Here is a 15,578-nt window from a genome sequence, read left to right on the forward strand (position 1 = left end):
GCCGCCCGCGCAGCCCGGCCGCTGGAAGGCCGGCCCCAGGGAGCGGGCGGGCCAGGCGCGCTGAGATCGGAGGCGCAGGACTCTCAGCCCCATACGCAGCCTCCAACCCCGGTCCTGCCTGCTTCGGCTCCCCCACGGTCCCTGGCCCTTGCTTCCCTCGTGGTCTCAGTTGCTGTCTACCCCACTGCCTCATCCTGGCTCACGGTGACGCCTTGATGTGCCCTTGATTATTGGGGGTGTTCACTTATCCGCACACCCAGAGTTTCACGGGCCCTCCGTTGTGGAAGTGCCCCCTACGCTTTACACCAAGTCCCTTTGCCCAAAGACCACAAAGCGCCCTCCCAGAACACCCTCTTGAGTGAAGGGGGGAGAAGTTTTCGGAAATCTAGGAAGGTGGGTTTGGACCCTGGCCGGGGTGGAGGCAGTGGCCCTGCCTTTCCTCCTTCAGCCGTCCTGATAAGAAACCCTGGAGAGGCATTCTTACAGGGGAGAAATCTGGCGTCCTGGGAGAATTGAGGCCAGGCCCATGGTGGGCACCGAGTCTGCTGTCGTACACACAGGGAAGAATTCTCAGGCCCTATGCCCAGCTGCTCTACCCCTTGCAGGACTCCTGGGACTTCACTGCTCGGCCTCTGGAGGAGACTGCGATGGTTCCCACCAACGTTCAAACAACAGGTTAGGCCAGGTAACGGCTCTGCACCAGGCAGCTGCCCAAGCTTCTGCCCTGGCATCCCCACAGGATTCCTCACCCACCCCATGTCTCTGCAGACACATGTGTGTAGTCCCCCACTAGGTGCCCCACAACCAGGACCAAGATGAGGCCTCCAAAGGAGGTAAGGAGAAACTTTGGCAGGTGCTTGGGGACACTGACTACCGAGAAAGTGGACACAGCAGAGATGCCCCCAAGTCAAGGCTCATCAGAGCAGGTGGGTCCCAACAGCAGCTGGATTCTCAAGCGTGATGAGGAAGGAGGGTGTGTTAACCCAACCCAGGGGATGGGCCGCTGCCCAGGTATCTCCATAAGGCCACGAGAAGCCCAAAGATCTGTGTATCACAACATGATCATTGTAAATAAAGTGGACCTGTTTTTTCAGCCCTGTTACCACTCCTGTGTTATGTTTGATGCCAGGCCTTGGGGTGATGCCCTGCTGGGGGTGAAAAGATTACCATCAGACCCCCGAAGGGCAGGAAGACCCCAGGAAGTGGTCCCTTTTAGCAGCTTGAGCCAGCTCCTAGGATTGGGAGGGAGGTGTGGGTTGCTGCCAGGAAGCTGTTACTGTAATGTCAGGGGAGGAGACAGTAACATATGCCTCTTCTGGAAATCACGTGTGCTAAGCCCTAGAGGGGTGTCACTGTCTGTCTCAGCCTCCCGGAATGTCTGTACACCTGGGCACTCAGACGCAAGTGTCTGGGAGGGGGCACTGAGCTGGGGGCTTCTCACGGAACCCGTGTTTCTTTTGGAAGGTTCATGAGTATGTTGCGCATGTGGTATAGCCTATGTATGTCCCCTTGGGATGAAAGGAGAGCAGGTTATAAGGGAGAGGGTAAGCAGCCTGATTTCTTTCAAAGGAGCTGGAGACGTTTGTCTAGATCCTTGTGACAGCGTGAGTCTTGAGCTCCGATATCTTCTTTATTCCTGTACCGAGCTGGGCACTCATCCCACAGTTGCCTGGAGCCCAAACAAGTGGCCTCTGCCACCGCCAGCCATCAGAACGGCTGTTTCCTAGAGCTGCCAGGAAAGAGAGCACCCCTGCCACTTCACCCTGGCAGAACCCATGCAGGGTCAGAGGGCTTCAGAGGGGATAGCTGGGCTTGACTCCGCATGTCGGCGGTGACAAGGACCCACCGGGCTAGGGTGCCCTGCATGTTCATTGTTTCTGTCTTTCACACTGCCAGGGCTTTTGTGGGTGTTTCTCCCCATTTGCAGAAGGAGAAGAGGAAATGGGAAGGTGGCAGACCTGGGAGAGGACGACATGCTGCAGAGCCCCTGGAGTTGGCTGAGGCAACCTCACCCAGAAACAGGGTCAAAAGCAGATTCACATGGCAGATACTTAGCAATTGCCTTGCCGCAGGCACTGTACTAGTCATTGGGGGTCCAGGAGACCCTCTCTTGAGGCTCTTACATTCTCAAGTGAGATGAATATAATTAAAGGAGCACTTACTACGTAGTAATTCACAGGCCTGCTCGAGCCTCAGCCCCTGTTTCTCCACTTTTCTCCTCCAGCAGCCTCCCCCCCACACACAGCCCCCTCCTTCCTCACTCACGCTCTGCTCTCTAGACCTGGAATTAGAAGGCCTGGGTGAGAGGCCTCTTTGCCTCCTTCCCAGCTGTGTGACATCAGGTCACTCACTTGGCCTCCCTGAGCCTCAACCTTTAACAGTGGTAAAATGGGGATAATAGCTCCTCTTACAACCTCAAAGGCTAGTTGTAAGAATTAAGTAGAATCATGTCTGTAGAAATGCTTTGGTAAATAATAAAATGCCCAGCACATGTGAAGGACAACCATTTTACCTATAGAGCCCCTCTCTTTAGGACTTTAGTGTGCCTTCCCCCATGCACCCCAACTCCTCTCTCCCTGGTGACAGTGGTTGTAAGTTGTTTCACTGGCCACATCTTCATTTTCAATGCGTTTGATGAGTTGAGGGTAAGACAAGCCACAGGCAAACCAGCACAGCTCCAGCCACCACCAGGTGCAGAGTCAGGTGTTTGGGGCTGCTCCAGCCACCAGGCTCAGGGGACATTGCTACCTGGGGGGGGGGGGCATGTCCTGGAGAACCACACCCACCTCCATCTATGAACGTACTTCTGATCTTAGGCACAAAAGAAAAGAGCCCAGAACCAGTGGTCAGGCATTCTGGTGCCCTGTGTCTCATCTGGCTTCAGATTCTTTACCTGTAAAATGAGAATGGGAGGGGGGTGGACTGGTGGTTTTCAAACCAGGTTCCTCGAGCCCTAGATTTTCCAGGGGTGCCCCAAGAGCTGCTGTGGAGGTGATGGGGAGATGGAGTGGAGAGGACCCCACCCTGCTTTACCTAGAGCAGTGTGTATTTTCTGTTTGGGATTTCTGTGATCCTATTTGAATAATGGGATTCTACAGTTTGTTATTAAGTTTATATCACTGGATGAAATGCTCACTAAACCTCCCTTCCAGCCCTGATGCTCTAAGGCCTGTTGGGCTGACTGGGTCTTAGAAGTGTTGTTGGGCGTGTAAGGGATGCTTAGACATGGCCGTGAAGGGCTTTTCAAGAACAACAGGCAGCCAAACCATGCGGGAAGTGCGCCCCCACTGAGGCCTGCAACTCAGGGGTCAAGACTCTTCCTGGGACCTCTGGGGCCTAGCCTCATCTCTCCTGCTCCCACTCCAGAGGCGCTAGGCTGTGACTAATGTGACATGGGCCACAGCACACAAAATAAAGCCACTGCCAATGCCATCCTGGCTCCCCGCTGCTCATCTTCCACACGGCAACCCTACCATGCAGAACTGCTCCCTGTTCCCCAGACTTAGCCATGCGTTCCCAGCTCAGGCCTTGCCTTATGCTGTTCCTGCTACCCGGAATGCTTTTCCCTTTGGCTACACATTTTCAAATCCTACCCTTTCTTCCAGGCCCAGCTCCAATTTCACCTCTTCAAAACTTTTCCTTACGCACACCCTTCCTCCACTCCTGCCAAATCTGGGGGTGATCTCTCTTCTCAGACTCACACAGGACTTGGTTTGTGCTTTTCTCATGGTCTTCAATCCTGTTCTGCCTTGGATTACTCTTCTCATGTTAATGTCTTATCTCTCGTATTGATCCATTTTCATTTCTCTACCTCCTTCCACAGTGCTTGTCCATGGCAAGGCAGAGAGTTGATGCTCAGTAATAATTTGTTGAATGAATACAGGAATGAATGAGCCAGATGGAGGGGCCATCATGGGACAGGAAACCAAGTGGGTGGAGAAGCGTTCCCTCTGCCAAGCTTCTGCCTGGAGATGCTGAGGGAGAGCTGTCCTCAGACGCTCTTTTCAGATGGGTGGCTATTCTTGGGGAGAAGACCAGCAGTCAAAGAGATGAGACCAGGGGAGGAAACTGAAGCCTCTGACCCCAGGGTCTGCCCCAAGTGCTAAAGCCCCAGAACTGGGTCCTCTCACTCTCCAGGCTCATTCAGCCCTCAACTCAGAGCTAATACCCAAAATACAGAGCAGCTCCTGGCCGGGTGGTGACCAGCCACCCTGCAGACACACCAGCTGGGATTTGCAGCCTCTTGGTGGGGGGTGGGAGGATCATCTGGACAGATGCAGTCTCTAACACACAGACAGTCGGACATGGACTTTGGCATCAGACAGACTTGAATGCCAGTCCCAGCACTGCCACTTGATGGCTGTATAACTTCATGCACGTCCAAAAACCTGTATTTTTACAGGTTCTCCATCTGTAAAAATAGGGATAGGTGAGTCTACATCTTATATGGGTGTTGGGAGAATGGTGTAAATTTGGATAATTTGTTTAGTACAGTGTCCAGTGCATGCAGTAAGTGGTAGCTGCTGCTCGTCTGTTTATTATTATCATTTTGCCTGGAGCTCTCCTGATGGGCAAATCTGGAATGAGGAGATCAGGTGCCTGGTCTTTGAGACACTAAATACGTTGTCTGTTCATGCCCTTGGGTGGCTACCCACCTAAAGTCTCATTTATTTCTAAACCATGGTAGAAGATTCAACTACAGACTTGCCATATTAACATGTCTCTATTTGTTCAACCTACATAAGCCGATCACCTTAACACAGGTCAGATCCAACAGCTATACTTGTTCTTTTTCACCTTATCACGGAGCACAGTGTCCGATACACAGTAAACACTCAGAGGTGAGTGAATGAAAGATTGAGTGAAGGAGTAGCTGCTGGCAGAGTGTACACACAAACCTTCCCAGCGAAGGCCTGCAGATAACTGGGACGCCATTCCTTTGTGAGCAATGGCTCAGCTTCCCTTCCTCGTCCCTGTTTGTCCTTAACCACAGGTTAAAGAAGAGAGGAAGATGCTGCCAGCTGAGCTAAAGGTAAAAAGGACTGAGGGGGCAGCATGCAGAGCAAGTCTCTGAGCCAGAACTGTCCTCTCTCACCCTTTGCTCCACTCCTGCCTGTCCTCAGAGCACGTATGGTTTGTGAGCTGATCACAGTCACTGAACTGCCCCTTCACAGGTGGAAGAAGGTTGGATGGGCAAGAACCAGAGGAAGCTGGAGTCCAGGCCATTGTAAGGGAGACCTTAGCTGGGACGATCAGGCCCATTTTGCTGCAAGCTGGGAACTCTTGACAAAAAAGACCGAAGGAGTTGGGCTGTTCTGGAAAGCTTAGGTGGACGGTTGTTTTTGTCTGCACAGCATCCATCTATTCCTCCCTTATAATGCAGACGGCTTCGTCTTCCTCCTGGGCACACACGACACTCTATCTCCAGTCTCCCCTCTATTTAGTGTGGTCATGTGATTGAGCTCTGTCCAACAGAATTGATGTGTGCCACTCTCAGGCCTGGATCATAAAAAACATGACCTTAACTTTATTTTCCTGCCTGCGTGCTAGATCTCATCACCTAGGGTGTCCTTGGAGCTACACGTTGAAGATGACAGAGCCTGCACCAGCCTGGGTCCCTGAATGATTACGTGAAGTAGAGTCCTGCCCTTGCCCCCAGTGGGAGCAGAAATAGTTTCATTGTGTTAGGTCATGACATGCTGGGGTTGTTTATTGCAGCACAAAGCTTACGCTGACTAACACACTCTCCCTGGAACCCACTACCCTGACGTTTCTGATGAAACCACCCATTCCCCACTCTCAGTCTCCGGGATCTAGTGAAGCTCTGGGCTCCAGAGGAGGACATGTGATCCAGACCTGACCAATCAGAATATCCCATCTCCGTAGCCACGGAGATTGGTTCCAGGAAGGACATGTGACACGATCAGAACTGGTGGGACTTTGCTGTTGATTGAATGTCCCCCCAAAAACTCACTGGAGCTTGATTCCCATTGTAACAGTGTTAAGAGGGTAGAAAATCAGACTATGGTATTTGAAAGGTGGGGCCTTTAAAAGGTGATTGGATTGTAAGAACTATGCCCTCGTGAATGCATTGATCCATTCATGGATTAATGGGCTAATGGTTTAGTGGGTTGTCACAGCAGCAACACTCATAGCTTTATAAGGACAGCAAGTGAGCACGTTAAAGTGCTCCTGCCATTCTTGCCATGTGATGACTCTGTAAAGTTCCCACCAAAAAGAAGGCCCTCACCAAATATGCCCCCCTGGACCTTGGACTTCCCAGCCTCCAGAACTGTAAGAAATAAATTCCATTTCTTTATACATTACCCAGTTTCAGATACCCATTTATTGGTGACAGAAAACAGACTAACACACACTTAATTTGGGGATTTTTGTTGAAACTATCGGAAGAAGAGACACTCACTTTCTGCTGGAGTTGCTGAGATGGTGGGGGGTAGGGCTGGTGCTGCTGGCAGCCTTTTTGCCACCATGAGGTGAGAGAGCCTGAGAAGGAGGCCAGCACAGTGAGAAGCAGAATGGGAGACAAAGTGAGACCAAGACCCACACATGGCTCAAGCCCCTGGATCCCACAGAACCCAGTCAGTTCTTCCTCTGGAGTTTTCAGTTCCGTGAGCCAATAAGTTGTATTTTTTGCTTAGGCCTGTGTGAATTGGGCTTTCTGTCCCCTGCGTCTGGGGGAGCACTGGCCCTGCCATAACTGGGCCAGTCCCCAGTTCTGGAAAAGGAAGATCACTGAAAGGCTTCAGGGTCCATCACAGTGCCTGATTGTAGGACATCCATCCAGCTAATGGGATTCAAAAGTTTCAGGCCCTTTCTGTCTCTGGGACCACCCAGTCTTCCATCCTGGCCGTCCCTTACATGCTTCCCCAGTCTCCTCTCTAGGGACCGGCTTCCTTCCCTGTTCATAGCACATGTCCCCCAGTGCCTTTGATTGGCATGTGGCTCTGGTGCCAACTCCACACACCTCTTCAGCTCAGCCCAACTAAAGTCCCTGAACTTTAAGTGCTGGACCATGAGGCTGTTTGGTGGTCACCCGGTGGTCACAGCCTGGCCTCTGGGTGATCATCCTAATCCACTCAGCTGCAGCTGGTGAGTGAACTTACATGGTGTCAGTGTAGCCTACGAAGCCAGTCTCCTGGGGGACCACCAGTGGGGAGGGGCATTTCTGACTGTGGAGCATGAGCTGAGCAGGCTGGTGTTGAAGTCAAAGGCCCGGGACTGCCTTTTACTCATTCTGGGTCGGAGGCAATCAACTGCTCTGAGTCTCCATTTTCTCCATAATAAGGAGGGAATACTGCCAGCCAATCCTGCCTCGAGGATTATTCTGAGGGGCCATTCAAATGGGATGGAATGCGAGAGGATTTTGAAGAGTCCTGAGTGCCATACAAGAGTCAGGGTCAGGATGATTCTAAGACAAATGATAACCAAAGGAATCTGCTCTGACCAGGTCAGCTAAATTAAAGTGCCTTGGGAGATCTTGGGAGATCTAAGTCAGTAACCCTGTCTACCTGTCCTGGAAAACATTATTATAAGACCATTTTACTTAGAAGCAGCCATAATTGTGCCAGAAAGCCATAAGATAACCTAGAATAGTTATTACCCTTACCCTAGATCCCTGCATGTAGGATGTCATCTAGTAACAATCCCAAATCTAGATGTCATGTACTATCAACAGAAAGCCTATTGAGGTAATGAGGCAGGCTGTCTTCTCTCTCTCTCTCTCACTCTCCTTGACCCTTCCCCCTTCTTGTGATTATAAAATGCTAGGCTCTGCTGCCCCTCTTTGGAACACATTTTCAGGGTGACTTGATCTATGTATCTTCCCGGTTGCAATCATCATATTGGCTCAATAAATCCTTACTATATGTATTTGGTCTCAGCTTCTATTTAGGTCAACACAAGAAAGCTGGAGTAAGACAACTCAATAGCATCCCAGGCTGAAGGGCTCCTACCTGGAGGATGGATCCCACTACAAAGGAAATGAGTACAGGCTGCCGCAGGAGAGGTTTAAAATAGACATTGGCAGGGATTTCCTGGAGGGGAGAACGACATGATCAGGAAACAGCTTATGGAGCTCCAACAATAATGTCTCCCACCTTTCACCACCCCCATGATGGAACTTGAGTGGTAGGGGGTGCGTCCCCATCTGCAGTCAGAGGAATGATCTAGGAGGCCCCAGAAGCAGACTGAGCTGCCTCTGAAGCTCTAAAGAGGGAATGGGGAAGAGCAGGCTGGGGCATCTGCTTCTCATGCCATTATCACACCTGTGATCTCATGTCCCACGGGGGTGTGAGAGTGTGATCATTCAGCAGCCTTTGAAATGGGGGCAGAGGTGCAGGAAGGGGAGAGGGCGATTCTCGTATGCAGGCCCAGATGGGGGGATGGGCCCTGGGAAGTCTCCTGGAAGTGCACTGTGGGGTTAGGCGTTGCCTAGCGAGCAGGGCATGCTGTCAGTGCCGAGTAGATGCCTACAAGGATTTATCATCTAGCAATCTGACTCCTTAAAGATGTATTAAATTCTTCTTCCAAGATTATAAAAGCAACACATTTTTATTTGAAACCAGTGAAACAGCAAATATATAAGAAAAAATGAATCCCCTTCCTGCAGCCTCTCTCCATCCCCCCTTCCCCATGCCCTCAGCACACACATTCTCCTAGGTAGCTAATGTTGCAGCCTGGGGCTTATCCTCCCCTCCTTTTCTCCATACTCATGAACATGAATGAACCCATGCACGCATAGATAGAGATTTTGTTGTTGGTTTTCACAAAAATGGAGTCATTTCCTAACACATTATTCTGCAACTAGCTTTGTTCTCACATCAAGCACGTCCTTCCAGCTCAGTGGATTTAGTCTAACCTGTTCTTTTAATAGCTGCACAACGTATTCGACTATCCCCTGTTAATGTATGTTCAGGTTGTTTCTTGTTTTTAAAAGTGTCTAACAGATGTCTGCTGTATGCAGATCACCAGACCACATACTTCTTACAAGAAGCAGATATACGCAGAGCATATCAACATGTGGGCTGAAAATAAATAGGATCAAGAAGAGTTCACACAAATTCCTGGTACCAGGGTGTCTCAGCCGGAAGGGGCCTTAGAACTTGTTCCAGTCCTTTGGTTTACAGATGAGAAAAGGGACTTGTCCAAGTTCACCCAACTTGCTACTGGAAAAGCTGGGGCCAGAATTTATTTCTCTGACGCCTGATCAATGCCCTGTCCCCCGTACAGAAGCTGCTTTAAAAAAAAATACAAATAGGTCCGAGAAAGGTTTATTCAAACTCACAGATATCCATAATTTAGGGATAAAGGAAGAGATGGGATGTACTCAAATCCTACAAGTGGTTAACGGCAAAGCCCCAAACATCCCAAGCTCATTTTCACCTCAGGGCCTTTGCAATTGCCCTTTCCTCTGCGGGGACCACATTCCCTCAGATTTTGCATGGCTGCTCCTTCTTTCACACAGATCTCAGCCCAAACGTCACCTCCTCAGAGAAGCCCTCCTTGCTTCCACCCTCCTCCCAACTCAAAGTCATATTCCCATCCAGCCACTGTCTATCCCATTACCTGTTTGCTGTCTTCACAGCACTTATCATCCAACATGATCTTGATCATGTATTGGTTTCCCTGGTCACCAGCAGTCTCCCCCATTAGAGTAGAAGCTCCGTGACGTGGAAACCTTGCATTCTCAGGACAGTGCTCAGCACATAATAGTTGTTTAGTAAAGATTTGAATGGATACAGCCTGAATCTCCCAATTGCTAGCCCAGCGATACTTCCTCCATGGCAAGCGCTGTCTTTGCTGCATCAGGGCTTCAGAGGCAGGTGGCCCCGACTCCTGGCAAGAGCGCTGGCAGCTGGCTTCCATGGAGGCTGGGGAAGGGACAGGGCTCCAGCAAGGATTAAAAGGCTGCAGGTGTGATGAGTCAGGATGATGTTCTTTCTTCACCCTCAAAGCCAGGATCACAGCCGCTCTCAGGACCACAGCTGTCTCTCCCAGACACCCTCAGGCTGCCACCTCTGTCTGCTTGTCCCCAACCCCCATAGGTGTGATTCTAGCTGGAGCTCAGAGTGGTTTCTCCTCCCCTCCCCTCCCTGCTCCAAGCCACATCTTCTCCTCTCCCAGTGCCTGGCTGCCCCTTCTCCTGCCCACGGGCATCCCTGATGCCTTGCCCAAGGAGGGGGATGTGTGGGGAGGGGACCTAGAAACCTTCTCTTTTGGAAGTGTGACATGGGGCATTGGCCAGGGGTCCCGATCACCAGTACACTGGGCAACCTTGGTCATGTTCTTTTACCTCTCTGGGCTTTGTCTTCTCCTTTTGAAAATAAGGGACAGGAATGATGCAGAAATTGTATGGCTCTAAAGCTTGGACACTGTGAAGCTGCCACTGGATCATCAAAATTGGAAAAAAGGAACCAGATTCCCTTCTGTTTTTGGGGTGGGGGGACAACCTCAGGCCTTAGGTGGAAAAGGGGACTGAGATAGACTGTCCCACAGATGAAGATAGCACAGGGTGTAAATGATGTGGCCTCTTATCCAGAGCAAATCTCTCAGCTGGGATGGAGTCAGGGGTCCCGCATCCTGGTGGCAAAGGGTTGGGAGAAGGCGGGCAGCCATCACAAGGCAAAGGCTTACCGAGTGTGGCCCTGGGAATGCTGGTGCTCGTATTCTTTCTTAGCCATGCCCAGCTACTCCCTTCCTCACCAGTTGGAATCGTGGACCCCCCACAGCTTTCCCAGAAGGCAGAAGAGAGACTGACCATATATCTAGGGTCTAATGTGTTCTGGAGATTGAGCTGCAGGCCAGGGGTCCACACCCTCATTTACTCAACTTTCTTTTGATAAATATCTTTTGAGAGCCTAATACATGCCAGGCACTGTCCCTGGTGCTGAGGAGACAGTGCCAAACAAAACAAAGATCTTTGCCCTGGTAGAGCCCACCTCCTGGTGGGGAGAGACAGCAATAAACAACAGGCTTAATAAATAAGTAAATTATATTAGAAAGCAACACATGCTGGGAGGGGTGGGTAGAAAGTAGAGCAGTGTAAGAAATGCAGGTGCCTCTCCCATCTGCTGGCCCCATGAGATGGAAAATTCCAAAGCTAACAAATCTCTGGGCCAGAAATGGCAGTCGTGGTAGAGCCTGGTTAGATGCTCACAAAACCCATCACCTCTTTTTCCAGAGCCAGAGCAACACATTTCTCAGCCTCCCTTGCAGCTAGGTGTAGACATGTGACTAAGTTCTAGCCAACTGGATGTGAGCCTCTTTCAGGCCTGGCCCATAAACATTCCCCACCCCTGCACACACACACCCCACCCCCTGAGCAAGCCTTTTCCCTCTATCCCCCTCTGCCAGCTGGATAGAAAGGACACTGAGGACCTAGAGGAAGACAGAGCCACAAGATGGAAGGAGTCTGGATCCCTGAAGACTGCACAGAGAGGTGACCCTCTTGCTCCCATCTGATTATACTTTATTTTGGTGGGGTTTTTGTGGTTGTTGTTTTTTGATGGTTTTTTTGGAGGGGGTTGTTTTGTTTTGTTTTTGCAGCTGGCCAGTAAGGGGATCTGAACCCTTGACCTTGGTGTTACATCACCACACTTTAACCAAATGAGCTAAACACCCAGCCACTGATTGAATTTTGATGAGGGGTAGAGGATTTTGCCAAGGCGTTTGAAGACCAGGAGGTTAGAGTGTAAATTATTTCAGGCAGAAAAGAAAAGCCAGGGGCTTTTAGGGTTTTGTAAAAAAGATTTCTCAAGGCCACAGCTCTATTCTTTTCTCACCTTCTCCCACCTGTACTATTTCAAATCCTCCATTTATTCATTTATTCATTCAACAAATATTTATTAAGCATCTAGTATATTCCAGGAACTGTTCAAGGCACTGGGGACACAGCAGTGAACAAAGAAGACAAAAATCCCACCCCTTAAAGAGCTTGCATTCTAGTAAGGCAAGAATAGACAATAAAGAAAATGGTAAGAATAAGAGCATTATCACAAAACCCACTTTACAGATGAGGAGGCTGAGGAACAAAGAGGTTAAGTCATTTGAGCAAATATAATTTCAGCTGACTGCAATAGAAGTGCAGCTGGGAGCCTTGTGATAGACAGACTTACATTTCATGAGGTGGGGACTTGGTTCCTCAAGGTGGGAATTTAATTGCCTTTGAAGGCAGTAGAGATAGAGGCCCATGAGCCAAGGATTTATATTCCATTCTGCTTCTTACTAGCTCTGTGTCAGGGAGCATGTTTCTTTCCCTCTCTGATCTTTACTTTCCCCACCTGTAAAACATGGACATTAAGGTACTGACCTCTGTGGTAGATTACTTGGTAATGGCATTGATGGACTGTTTCTCCCTGTGTCCACTCCCATGTGTAGCCCCCTCCCACATTGACTCTGGGCTTGGCTGTGTGACTTCCTTTTGTAGTATGACATCAGCGAAGGTGATTCAACCAAAGGCTTGAAAAACACTGCACATCCAGGCCAGATGGAACTCTGCCATCATGCGAAAGAAGCTCAGACTGGCCTGCTGGAGATACAAGACATAGCCGACAGTCAGCGCCAACCACCAGACACGTGAGTGGGGCCATCTAAGCCCCAGTCATGCTGCCGGATGACTGCACAAGAGTGACCCCAGGTAAGACCAGCAGAAGAACCATCCAGCTGAGCCCAATCCAAATTGCTTGCCTACACATTTGTGAACAAATAAAATGATTCTTCTTTTAAGCCACTAAGCTTGAAGGTGGCTTGTTATGCAGCAACAGAAAAATGATACAACAACCTCAAGGGGTATTTCTGAGGATTGAATGAGAAAATGCATAGAAAGCATTTAAAATCTTGTATGACACAAAATAATGGCACAATAAAATGTAGTTATTATTATCATCATATTATTTGGAGCCAAGTTTATTTTGGAAACCCTCCCTGGTGGCCTCTTTAGTTACCCAAATACAAAATGAATTGATACTGGAGAATTCTGTGAGGCCACCTTAAATCTGCTCATGGTGGCTGTGGACCAGGAGGTTAAGGGTTGCCATGGGTGGACTTTAGCCTAGCTTCTCTTGAATAGAGAAAGAAAGAAATTCCAGACAGAGCCTGAGTGACCCCAACAGGGAGTTATTTAAGGTTAAGTAACCAAGATTGGCAACTATACTGTGGACTCTTGTCTCTTTTGGGGCCCCAGAGTTTACCCCAAATTGTACTTTGGGGGCTTCCTCCCTCCCTTCCATCTGCCTATGTTTTTTGAACCTCTTCTGTGTGCCAGGCACTGGTCTCAGTGCCCAGGACACAGCAGGATACAAGATAGACATCCATCTGTCATTAGAGACAGACAGACAGACAGTAAACCCATTACTAATGTCAGGTAGCGAAAAGTGTTCTGAAGAAAATCAAGCAGGGCAATGGGAGAGAGGAATGGGGTGGGAGGAAGGGTGTCATGCTGTCAGGGAAGGTCTCTCAGAGGAGGTGCCACCTGAAGACTACAGGAAGAAAGAACAGACCATGCAAAGGCTCTACAGTGAGAACAACCTTGGTATGTTCAAAACCACTTGAGAGCTAGATATGCCTGGTGGGTGGTGGGAGACTGACAGGAGATGGGCTCAGAAAAGGAGTCAGGGCCAGATCTTGCAGTGCCATGCAGGCCGTGGTGAATACTTTAGGTTCTTTCTAGGTAGAAGAAAGCCTCTAAGATGTTTGTGTTTCAGAAGGCTCACTCAGACTACTCTTTAAAGGATGAAGTTGGGAAGTGGAAGGCCACAGTGGACAAGACAGTAAGAGAGGAAGCAGACAGCCTCTGCAAAGGTCCAGGTGAAAATCGGTGGTGCCTTGGACTAGAGCTCCAAGAGAGAAAGCGGTGAGAAGTGGCTGGATTCGAAAGATATTTTGAAGGGAGCACCAGGACATGCTGAGGGATTGGCTTTGGGGTTGAGGGAAAGCGAGGCATCGAGGGTCACTTCTAGGTTTCTGGCCCTAGTAACTGGGTGGCTGGTGATACCTTTAACAGAAGTAGAGACTGAGGCGGGGGTGGGGGCAGGTTGGGGGTTGGGTGAGGAGAGAAGCAGACATTCTGTTTAGACCTACTTGCATTAAGATGCTAATGACATTGAATTGGAGAGGCCGAGCAGGTAGTTGGATATGCAAGACTTTCCAAGAACGAGGAACGTAAGTTTGGGAGCAATGATTCTAAAATGGCATTTGAAACCAGAATTCTGGATGAGGTCTCCTGGGAGAGATGGTATCGACAGAAGCCAAGAGACCCCCGAGCTGAGCCGCATGGTGCTCCCATGTTTGGTGGCTAGCAGTGAAGAAAGGGGCCAAGGATGGAGAAGGCAGACAATGAAGTGGACAACCAGGAGAACGTGGCAGCCGAGAAGCCAAGTACAGAAAATGAAACAAGAAAGAGGGAAGCAACGCACCGAATAATCTGCAAAGTCAACTACGATGATGTCAGAGGAGTGACCATTCACTTTGGCAAGACAGAGGCCACTGGTGACCTTAGTGAGAGCAATCTCAGTGTCTTGCTGGGGATCACAGCCTTGACAGAAACACTTTAAAGAAAGAAAAGGAAATAGGAAACAGATGGGGAGAGAGCCTTGTGCTGTGAGCAGCTGAGAAAGGTGGAGGCTGAAGGTGCACTGAGCGGGACGGAGCCATTCTCTCAGTGGTTTATGGAACACTAGAAAGGCAGGTGCTGTGTGGGGCCCCAGGGAGAACAGTGGCATGGGACACCACCTCCTTTTGGCCTCAGCTTGCAATCACCTGCTCAGAGAGACCTTCTCAGTCCTCCTACCTAACATGGGACCCCTGTACTAGTTTCTGTGCCAGATCCAGATTATCGATATGAAATTGGAGAGGCCACTTTGGAAGCCAACACTGAATGACTTGTCACCTACTTCCTTTGTAATTAGAGTCCCGTGATGATTTGGCCTTGAAGGAGAAACACTTGAGTGTCAGAGAACATCTCACAAGAGGCCCTGATCTGGCCTGGGTGGCCTCCTGGGGAACTGACATTTGAGGCGATGAAGTGTCTCAGACAAGAGCATCCCAGGCTCAGAGAACAGCAAGTGCAAAGGCCCTGAGGCAGCGAGGGGCTCAGTGCCTGAGGACCAGGAAGTGGGCTCTGGAGAAGGGTGACCAGGCCACTGACGGTTTGGGAGCCACAGCCTGTGAAGGGACATTTGAAAGAAGTGTGGTGTGGAACCTGGAGGGTAGTAGACTGGGGGAGGGAACAGGGATCCGGAGGTAGGAGTCCTGTCCCCACCAGTCTGCACTATGCTCAAAGCCAACACCTGGCCACGTGAGTGGCTCACCTCCCCAGCTCATGCCCTCCATCCCTCAGCAGTCCTGGGGCCCAGTAGGGGCTGCATCTGCCCTATCTGGGTGGGATGTGGTTAAAAAAGACCAACCGGGGGGCCGGCCTGGTGGCGCACTGGATAGTGCGCCGCTTGGGAAGCGCGGCGGCGCTCCCGCCGAGGGTTCGGATCCCACATACAGACCGGTTCCCGCTCACTGGCTGAGCGAGGCGCAGGTGTAGCACAGGGGGGTGAGGTCCCGTCGCCGGA

At 50.2% G+C, this 15,578-nt stretch overlaps 1 protein-coding gene and 1 pseudogene across 1 annotated transcript in view; both read left to right on the forward strand.

The window, feature by feature from the left end:
* LOC103606159 (protein FAM43B-like) overlaps positions 1-680 on the forward strand; it is a 1,475-nt gene extending 795 nt beyond the window's left edge. Inside the window, exon 2 of the mRNA XM_008590759.1 lies at positions 606-680. Within this exon, the coding sequence (XP_008588981.1) occupies positions 606-680 (75 nt within the window). The remainder of the gene's footprint in view (positions 1-605) is intronic.
* A 13,656-nt stretch (positions 681-14,336) lies between these two features.
* The window catches only part of LOC103606166, a 12,169-nt pseudogene continuing 10,927 nt past the window's right edge, over positions 14,337-15,578 (forward strand).

The sequence above is a fragment of the Galeopterus variegatus genome, unplaced genomic scaffold (genome assembly GCF_000696425.1).
Source record: "Galeopterus variegatus unplaced genomic scaffold, G_variegatus-3.0.2 Scaffold142, whole genome shotgun sequence".
Lineage (NCBI taxonomy): Eukaryota > Metazoa > Chordata > Mammalia > Dermoptera > Cynocephalidae > Galeopterus > Galeopterus variegatus.